The sequence below is a fragment of the Amphiura filiformis genome, chromosome 8, assembly GCF_039555335.1.
Source record: "Amphiura filiformis chromosome 8, Afil_fr2py, whole genome shotgun sequence".
NCBI lineage: Eukaryota > Metazoa > Echinodermata > Ophiuroidea > Amphilepidida > Amphiuridae > Amphiura > Amphiura filiformis.
The window spans coordinates 40,724,657-40,734,977 of NC_092635.1; the positions used below are offsets into that span (position 1 = coordinate 40,724,657).

The window sequence follows — 10,321 nt, forward strand, 5'->3', positions numbered from 1 at the left end:
TAGCCCCTTCTCTGCACTCATACAATGTATATTACATCTTGTATGCCATTGATGTCTCTTGAAACCTAACACAGACTAACCACCTCCAGACAGATCTCCCAGACTTTCTGACAAAGTTATTGTCTACTATTTCCATGCTCTGACCAAAGTTAGAAATTTGGATCCATTACTAACTTGCTCTGAAGTCTACCTAAGGCTAAGCTAAGTTGTAAACTTTACATGTCCACTTTCTTATGGTTTTTGATTATTCTTGCTCTATATTTATGCCTATATCTCAATTTCATTATTGCTGACTTCGGTCTGATTGGATCAGATCATACCACATTATTTAAACAGCCATATGTACCTGTAATGTCTCATGTGCTTCTCTCAACTTTTCAACCAATACCAGCCTTCTTTGTTCACTCTCATACATTGCATCTTGCATGTCTTTGTTATCTCTTGACGCTGGTGACAGACTCCATGGCTCTTCTATTTGAGGGATTACTGGTGGTGTCCTGATGGGTAGATGTCTGCTGGTACTGCTGCGAAGGCTGCTGCTGCTTCCTGCAAGATGACTGAATGGGGATTTAGCTCGAGACCCTGAAGCTGTGTGGCTGTGTAGAACAAAAAAAATTATAAAGTATAGCAGTGACTGTAAGTAAGAATATGGTCTGAGTAAAGTGCAGGCAAATTTATGTCAGAAAAATATTAACTCTGAATTTATACTATATCACTCTTGAAGAAAAGCAATTATCACACATGCTATGTGTTTACTCCTGTTTTCAAAATCTCAACCCTCCATGTCGCTTGTCATGTGAAAGCATCAAGCAATCATTGCCTACCAACTAGATTTGTTAATTAATTTACCCTTCTTGATCATTAAATTTCGGAGATGAATTAATCCAAATCTATAGTTATTGACAGCAATGGATGTTCTGAAAATGTATTTTGCTATTTTTGTAACCTTTTAAATATTGAATTGTTGCCAATAAGAATACGGTTTTGGGTCCCTTTTTTCGTTAAATTTGGTATATTTTTGGGGTATGTTTTAGGAATCCAAGCCACACATCTATACCCAATTCAAGCCACCCCAATTAACTACCACATACCTGATGCCACTGTCTGAATCATGCCCATTGGATGGAGTGTGATATACATTGGCTAAGGGATGATATTTAGATGATGTGTCGACCCTAAGTAGACTACCAGCAGCACTTTTCAGAGCTTCAACTTCAGCTTGACTCGATCTTCTTTTATACTGCTCTTTCTGTGTGCAAGAAATAGGAAATATTAATGTTATCATATGGCAGATATTCCTGGATGGTTCATCATTATATATATATGAGAATAAACACTGCTAGCTTCATGCACTATTCAAAACCTAAATTTCTTTTTATCCTGTTCTAGCTAGAAACACACACATTGTAAATGTAAGTAATGAAATCGCCGGATGGTAGGTTTATGATATTGTTTGCTGTAAAGCCTGTTTGCTGCAAAGCAGACCAGTGGCATAACCAGGATGGGGCAAATCTGTTTTCAAGAGGGCCAAGCTTGGTCAAAAATGGGCAAAAAATGCTTAAAAATCTAAGAAACCATGGTGTTCAGAATCTGAGAAAGGGGGAGCAAGATCCTGCATATAGGGAGGCAGCTACCTCCTTAGATACACCACGGAAGATGACAATCCTCTTTACTGTTTCTCATTTTGACCAAAATAAAATTACAAAATAAAATTACAAAATACAAGAATTAAGAAAAAATGAAATGCTCTGACAAATGATCATTTGGTAAGCAATTCCATTTTTTTGCCTATCAAACAGGCAGAAAATTCCTTTTAAATACAAATGAAATTGAGCATCTCATCAACAATTACCAAAATAGAGTATCTCAAAACCAATGTTTGTGATAAATGACTTCATTAATTAATGCTTGATAACAAAACATAACATGACAGGAAAATTTAATTAGGTTTAGGTCCAAGTAAGTATGAAAATTCAATGCTTGTTAAAATGTTTTATACATTTTCATGATCCATTTAACTCCCAAAAATATTAATATCATCATAAAATGCCAATGTTTAGAATTAACTGCTACATACATTTTGTGCTATAAATACAATCAAGCCAAATTAGGCATTGGATTTCAAGAAAAACACATTAAACTTCATAATATACAAAGCAAATGAAACAATAACTGATATTTCTTTTGCCCATTGTTAAAGAAAAGTATTTAGTAGAGTTAGTTCTATTTTATCCTACTGGAAATGTAATTTGCCATAATTTTTGCTATATATGCATACATCACTCGAATATGACAAAAAAGTGTTACACAAAATGAAGTAAAGAGTTAGTTTTGAGGCTTTTAGGGTCATCAACATTTTTGCCAATAACAGGTCCCTAATTTCAACTTAGATTCTCTTTTCTGCCATCTACATGTATGATTCAAACAGTGCACCATTTTGGGGAAATAAATGTTACACCATTTTAGTCTTTAGCTGTCTTTTGAGGGTTGATTAATAATACTAGTATGCTACTTATATTCAAGTGACCCCAGTATATAACTATATATTTAGATTTTTTTATTCATCCTAAATATAACCAATGTCTAAGTTAACAACTGAACTTGTGTGGCATCATCTCCACATTATATATTTGAGGTACCCGGTACAAGCTTTAACTACAAATGCATCTCAATCTTTAAGTATGTGTAAAGGCAAGACTAAATTTCCCTGCCAACATTGCCAAAGTTATGTGGGTTATTCATCAAATTATGTAGACCTAGATAGCTTTAACCATGGAAGTAGCTTTAATAAAATGTTATTAGGGCATAAACACAGTTGGTAATCAAAATAATGAATACAGTGATCTTTGGGGACAGTGTTAGTATAAATAGTACCGTATGTAATTTCATCATGAATGTATCAGAGTCATATGAAACACAATCATTCAAACATGTTAGTATGTCTAAATATGTCTCCCAGCTTTGAACCCATGCAGCCTACAAACTATCTATTTTTAGCGAGAAGAGAATGCAAAAACATTTCACTTACTATAGGCACAACATGACAATCATTCATAACGGAAAGGTATTCAAACTAACGAAATGTTATCAACTTCCATTGTACACCAGGCACGCTCATAAACACACACAGAGATTTACCAAAAGCTCATTTGAATAGAGTAAACAAAACACCAATTATGCTGTTTAACCACAGGATTTATTCAAATAAAGCTTCTACCACTTGGAGAGTACTTATAAAGTAAACTACAAAATGTAGTATTAGTATGAAGACCACAAAGCATCACAGGAGAGTATAGAACTTGATTTAATAAAGTAATGTAACTCAAGACTGGTTGTCATGTCAACAGATACCGTTTACTCACTGCAGCCATGGTAACTAGCAATAGTACAATGATCTTTGCCCTCCTTGTATGCATGATTGGTGGCACCTTGATATTCATCACATGAATTTGTTGTATTAAATGCTGATGTTAATGGTTTATTTCTCATTTGGGTAGCATTTTATTGTGGTATCCAATAAAAGATCTCTTTACAATCAATTTGTTATTTTCATTATATTTGCTTGCAATTAATTTATAATCAGAAGTTGACAAAATGGAGGCAAGTAAGGAATACACTGAAGCAAAAATGATGTAGGACAAACAAAATTGGAAAATAATTTAAAATTATAATAAAATACAACATTTCTAAACTTTTTATTAGATTGTTATTTTCTAATGTTTAGAAACCTCCAATTTCATTTTGTACATTACACTTTGTTTGCTTCAGCTCTGCAATCCAAAATGCCATCTTTTACAGAACATTTGGTTTAATTACTAAGATATTAAATCAGATATTTTAACATTTTAATCATATATTTTTGAAAGATGCTACATGTATTACATCTTCTCGGAGATAATCAACATAAATCTGCATCCAAAATAATGTCATTTTTATAAACAATATGAAGATGAAATAAGATTGTTGGTGTGGGTTTTTTTTGGGTTTTTTTGTTTGGTTAAATTACAACCTGTGGTTAATAGGTGGAGGCATCCTATTTAGCAGTAGCTTTGGATATTTAATTATTTTAATTATTTTCCACCTTACTTAATTAATTGCCCTGGTGTAAATCAATAAAATAATTAAATATCCAAAGCTATGTTAAACAGGGTGCTTCCGCATAATTAATACCCTTAGAACATGACACAAGCTTTGAAAACCAGACCAATTCTTTAAATTCCTCAATTAATTTGGTATTTTCATCTCAGATTTCCGTAGCCTCTGATTTTGAATTCATGAGTAAATATTTTTATAGTACTATATTCAACCAATGCAAAATATTTTGCTTTCATCTGAATGATTTTTAAAGTTATTTCTTATTGATCACTCATCAGATGAGTATTGATCACAGATCACAATGATGTTAATGCAAGGCAATTGTATTGGTTTGCAGAAGTTAAAGCGTACATATTGATCGTAACCTGGTAAAATTCAATACTTGATTTCTATCTTTGGCCTTGGCTATATCATGTTAGCCTTCATAAAGTTTAGTTTATTGGCATTTAATTTACTCACACACTGTATAACATTATGTTAGAATGTTTGGCATTTATATATCCAATTTTTTCTGTAAAAAGTTTTGTGTTAGCTGGGTATCTCATGAATATATAAGCATTCAGGAGTTATTTTCATAAAATTATTTATGCTTTTATATTGATCAAATCATAGAGCAGTTAAGGGGTACTACACCCTCGATAAATTTGTGTCTATTTTTGCATTTTCTCAAAACTAATAACACAGTGGTAACAAAAGTTATGTATATTATAGGGGCAAGGAATCAATTACTACACTGGAATTTCAGTGACCCAAGACAAGCGGTTCGTTATTTATGATAAGAAATAAGGTACCGCATGGATGTACCTCATTTCCTATCATATATACTGAGCCGCTTGTCTTGAGTCACTGAAATTTCAGTGTAATAATTGGATTCCTTGCCCCAATAATATACATAACTTTTTTTTACCGTGTGTTATTATTTTTGAGAAAAATGCAAAATTAGTCACAAATTTACTACAGGGGTGTAGTACCCCCTTAAACAAGTTTGTACAAAATAGGGACAAAATATCTCTATACCTGTTGCTTTAGACACATATCAATTAGTTATAATTCAAGCGAGTTACAATTTACAAATATGAATAAAATAAACCTGTTAGACTTCCTTTTCTTGTTGTATTTCATGGTAACAGCAAAAGTAGATTGTATGTCCAGCTAGTCCGAGGTTGCTCCAAATGAAAATCTTCAAATTGGGATGTAAAATATCATGGACGAAATTCTTGGTTTTGGGTGAACATTTACTGCACTTTAAAAAAAATGTTTTCTATGACTTTACCTTTCAAATATAAATCTAAAATAAAAATCGTAAAGCAGCCACTCTCAGCTGTGATCCCAAATGCAATATGCCACATTTTTTGTCTTTCATTATTGCAAAATAATAAGAAAAATGTTCCCAACACATCAGCTGACAAGGTAGCAACTTTTTGTGAAATTCACACTTGGAGTAACACACAATGTGGTAAAATTAAATGATGTTTTTGAAATCAATCAAGAAATATAATACAGACAATTTTAATGGAATTGGTGCATACCAAAAACAAGTGGGCAGAAATCATAGTTGGCTGTGCTGAAGCTTTCTTCTCGGGTCTTTATTGCTGACCAACATTGTCGAAAGAAGGCTGAAAACCTTGGCTTTTTCAATATACTTGTTGCTGTAGCCTACACATTTAGTAGGCACTGGCTACAGGAACTGAGCTAAAGTTTGTCTCAGCACTGCTCATCTCAGCACTGCTCATCTCATGTTTCTTGAATAGGCTCATGTCACAGGCAATTTGATTTGCCTCATCTAATAATAAGTTGATAATGAGCCAATTTACTCAAGCATACAATCAACACCCATTTCACAAGAGACTCATTAGAGTTCCTGGTATTACTAAAGAATCAATAATTTGAGCGAATCAATAAAGGTGGTTTTGTTTGCAGTGACTAGATGTTAATGTGAGAATTATTAAAGCACAATTGCAGATTTTAGAGAGAATTTGATAGGCAGCCTGAAGTTGTGAATCAGGATATATTGATTAATTTAAATGACACTGTATTCATCACATTCATTATTTGTATTATCTTTGGTAAGAGAGCAAAGATCAAAAAACAGATTCAGAGGATTTTTCCTATAATCATGTGTTTTTCCATGTCAATAACTTGCATCTAGATGAAGATGCAAACAGTGGTAAATCCATAATGTTGTGACCAACAAAAGGTGAAATGCATGACATAGTACACCCCCTACATTTGTACAAAAACACAACACATCCGGTGCCATGCATTTTTTCTAGGGGAAATTGGGGAACATATGTAGTAAAAAAAAAGGAGGAGGTGAGGAATTCAGAAAATGTATGTACCTAAAATTGTGATTTTCCACCATAAAACTAAGAATGGTATTTTTTGTTGTTAAATAACGGTACGACTAGGGAGCAACTGGGGGGGGGGGGGACACAAGTTTCAAGGCACCTCCCCATGCATATATTATACATCCCCACACTTGCATATCCCAAATCCTACTTGTATAATTTGGCAGTTAATTTGAGGGTGGGTGTGCTGTTCAACAGAATTCAGCTAAACAAAACAAAATGTGTGAAATTCTTCCTCTAGTTTGGATTTAAAGTTATTCATTCACACTTTTTCAGGAAGTCCTGGTTTGTTCAAATATCTACAATATTAACATTCCTTCAGAAATAATCATGAGTAGGGTTTTACATTTAAGCCAGAATTTCACCACATTCTGTTCGCAAAATACATGAACTGACACAACAATTTTAGACTTACCCTGAGCTGGTCTCTAAGTTGTGACGCAGACATCAACTCAAAACTTGTGTCTGCGACTCCACCACCTCCGGGCCCACCTCCTGATCCCAGTCCTACTGAATCCTCATAGGAACCATGGGATGCAGTGGAATATTGCTCAGAAGAGTATGCTTGCTGAAGAGAGCGTGGGATTGGTGAACTGGTTCTTTGCATGTTTGATGTCCTATCTAGGCGCAGGCGGGACTTGAATGCCAAGTAGAATCATCTAAAAAGAGTGAAAAAACATTAAGACATGAATTAAATTTGACAACTTGAAAACCATAGTACATTATCTTGAAGCTGTTACAAATAAGACTATAAAAAGAAACGGTCTAACAGCAGGGTCTTAGCTAGGATTGAGGTTTGCTCATCATTTGAATAAAATTGCCTGTCTTAATTTGACCTTTAAAACATTTACCAGACTTCTACAGCTCATTGGGGCTCAAAGAGTTCAAAATGAAATGTGTTGCTATGGCCTTGTTGTGCAAATCTGGTCTACTAAAAAGTCAACATCACAGTTATAAGCCCTATGTAATGAAATTATTAGTTTCCCGTCACCACACGCATCACCTTTTCAATTTGACCAAAACTTTCATTATATTTTCATAAAAAAGTCAATTATCTGAAAATTGAGATGGAAATAATCAAAATTGAAACTCTCAAAATGTCTGACATCCCCTGCTGATCATAATCAGCAGTTTTTCTTAGTTGCAGGGGTAGAGCATGTGGTTAGTAATGGAAATTTAAGTATTACCTCATCATATGTCTACTAGTGATTACAAAAATGCACATTTCTTTTCATTTTAATAAAAACAATATGTTGCAAAATGTCTGTAATGATGATCTAAGCATATAATACCTGTGAAATACAAATGAAAAATTTGACAATAATGAAATTTCCCAAAATAATGAATAATGAAATCATGACCTCATATTTCAATGAAAAATGTGATGGGAAACTAATCATTTCATTTCATTTTCATTAGCCTATTAAATGTAGCATATCTGTCAAAGGCATTAATTTTACTTGACCCAGGAACAATCTCCCTGTCTAAAATGATGGGCAGATGGGTGGCTAGCTAACACACTGTCTAATGGTCCACTTGTTCACTTGACAATATTAGACATATACTTGATGTACTTCAATTCAATTATCCTTATTATAAAAGAAAGTGTTATATATATAATACATGCTACCCATAGATTGAATAATGACAACATTGATCAATCAATATACAAACTGATATGGGTATTTGTGTCTGTGTATTGAAGCTTGAAGGGTGTGGGGTCATGAAAATAAACTAAAATTTGCAAGGGGGAAATGGGCACCTATCAAGGGACCTGTACTATCCCTAGCTTATGGACCTTCCGTCAGAAGAAAATGGCTACCCCTAAATAAATTATAAACAAATAGATTGAGTGTTCAATAGAAAATTCAAAAACAATATATTAAATCATGGATAAAAATAAATATAAAGAAATTATAATTAATTAATTGTACTTCATTCATTCTCATTGAATCAAAAATGGCAGAGAGGTAGTAAAGAGAGGTTTATTACATTGCTTCAAGTTAAATGATGCAGCCTTTGCTTTGATGATTTTAAAATATATGAGCAGAGACAAACAAAACTTCATTGAAAGTCTACTGAAATCCCGAGACTAAAATTTATTATAATTGAAATTCGCCATTGGCATGACAGCCAGGAGCCAGGTAAATGCGGATAGTCAATTTAGTATTTTTATACATTTAAAATTTAATTAAAAACACAACATACCTTTTTATCTTGCTTCAGTCTCCCGGATTGCTTGCTTTCGCTCGATTAGATAACTTTAAAGTTTATCAGTTTAAGCTTCTGTCAAACAACTACTGATCAACGTTGTCCTTGACACTTCAAATCAAATCAGCACTTGTAGGCCTACTGCATTGCATGTCCCAGACAGTGAAATCATGCGGAACTGCTGTATATATTCTAAATGAATAATCTGACATGGGTTATAAATAATACATACGTGTACACGCGATTGATAAGACTACACATTCATTACGCTCATTTGCTACACTAAGCTAGTTTCACATGCATGAATCAAAACATGAAACTTGAAACAGATTACAGCCCACTGTATAAAGCTACTGCTGTAGTCGACTCTAAGGACGCTACCTGCTATTGTTTACATGAACAGGTTGTAGGCATGGGCTAATCGATTTGCGAGTTTTGCAATTGGACTTCGACATACTTAGCCTCATACTCGGGGGGGGCACTTCAAGATGGATACTATAGGTGTAGGGCTGGCACTTCCGCACTAAGGGGCATTCGGTGACAGCAAAATGTAAAAAATATGGGGTCATTGGGTGAGAGCATGGTAGACTATGCCATAGTCGATTTTTGATAAATAAAACATATTAGGGAACAAACCAAAAGATCGATGACGTCCTATAAACGAAACTAGTTTCGTTTAATAGGGGGGAGGGGGTAAAAATACTCGATTACGTTTGTACAAAAACATCGGTCTGAAGAATGTGTCATTATAATTATTATGTCAAAATTTTCAACATTTCATTATTACGTTTCTGGCAGGGAGGGAGGGGGTCGACTGAGAAACGAAACTAGTTACGTTTATAGGACGTCATCGATCTTTTGATTTTTTCCCTAATATTAAAGGGGGTCTCCGGCAATCATAACATTATACCTTATAATGTTAAAAAAATAATTATCAAGCACGAATCATAAGGTTTTATTTAAAATAAACTCATATTGACCATAAAAACTAATAAAAACAGTCGGCTCTAACACCGTCGATATTCAAAATTCCCGCACTGAAATAGTTTAAGTGCAATGACGTAATAATTGTTTGTGCTCAATTGTCGTCAGCCTTCATTGTATTATTGGGACGTCATTGCACTCGACAATTTCGGTGCCCGGGAATTTTGAATATCGCGTGTTGAGAGTCGGATGTTTTTAACTTTTTATTCATTTTTATGGTCACTATATGAGTTTGTTTTCATTTAAACTATGTGATTCATGCTTGATAATTATTTTTCTTTCATATAAGGCATAATGTTGTGATTGCCGGAGACTTCCTTTAATCATGATGAAAGCATTCAGTTGAACTCGAAATTATACTGATATTTATTAGGCCTACATCAAAATACTAGTATAAAATTGTTATGAAAATGTTTATATAATTATATTAGTGACAGTAAAAGTAATAATTATTATTGAATGCTAATTATATTAGCACTTCAATACTGAACAATTAACGAGATCTGGGCGACCAATCACAAGCCAGATCCAAGATGCATTACATCATGGCCAATTTTAGTAGGCCAGAAATCCGACAATCTCATCCATAGACCGTGAGCCGTGTTAAGCATGTAGGGCTAAACCGCAATCCAAAGTCAGTCCACTTGGGAAGCTAACAAACAGAAGCAATTTTTGGCAAGCCG

General features: G+C 33.9%; 1 protein-coding gene across 1 annotated transcript in view; it reads right to left on the reverse strand.

Moving 5' to 3' along the window:
- The window catches only part of LOC140159030 (uncharacterized), a 43,623-nt gene extending 34,819 nt beyond the window's left edge, over positions 1 to 8,804 (reverse strand). The window contains 4 exon segments of the mRNA XM_072182354.1: positions 347 to 596; positions 1,092 to 1,249; positions 6,859 to 7,102; positions 8,652 to 8,804. Coding sequence (XP_072038455.1) covers positions 347 to 596; positions 1,092 to 1,249; positions 6,859 to 7,050 — 600 coding nt within the window. The 5' untranslated portion in view covers positions 7,051 to 7,102; positions 8,652 to 8,804.
- Between the last annotated feature and the right edge of the window lie 1,517 nt (positions 8,805 to 10,321).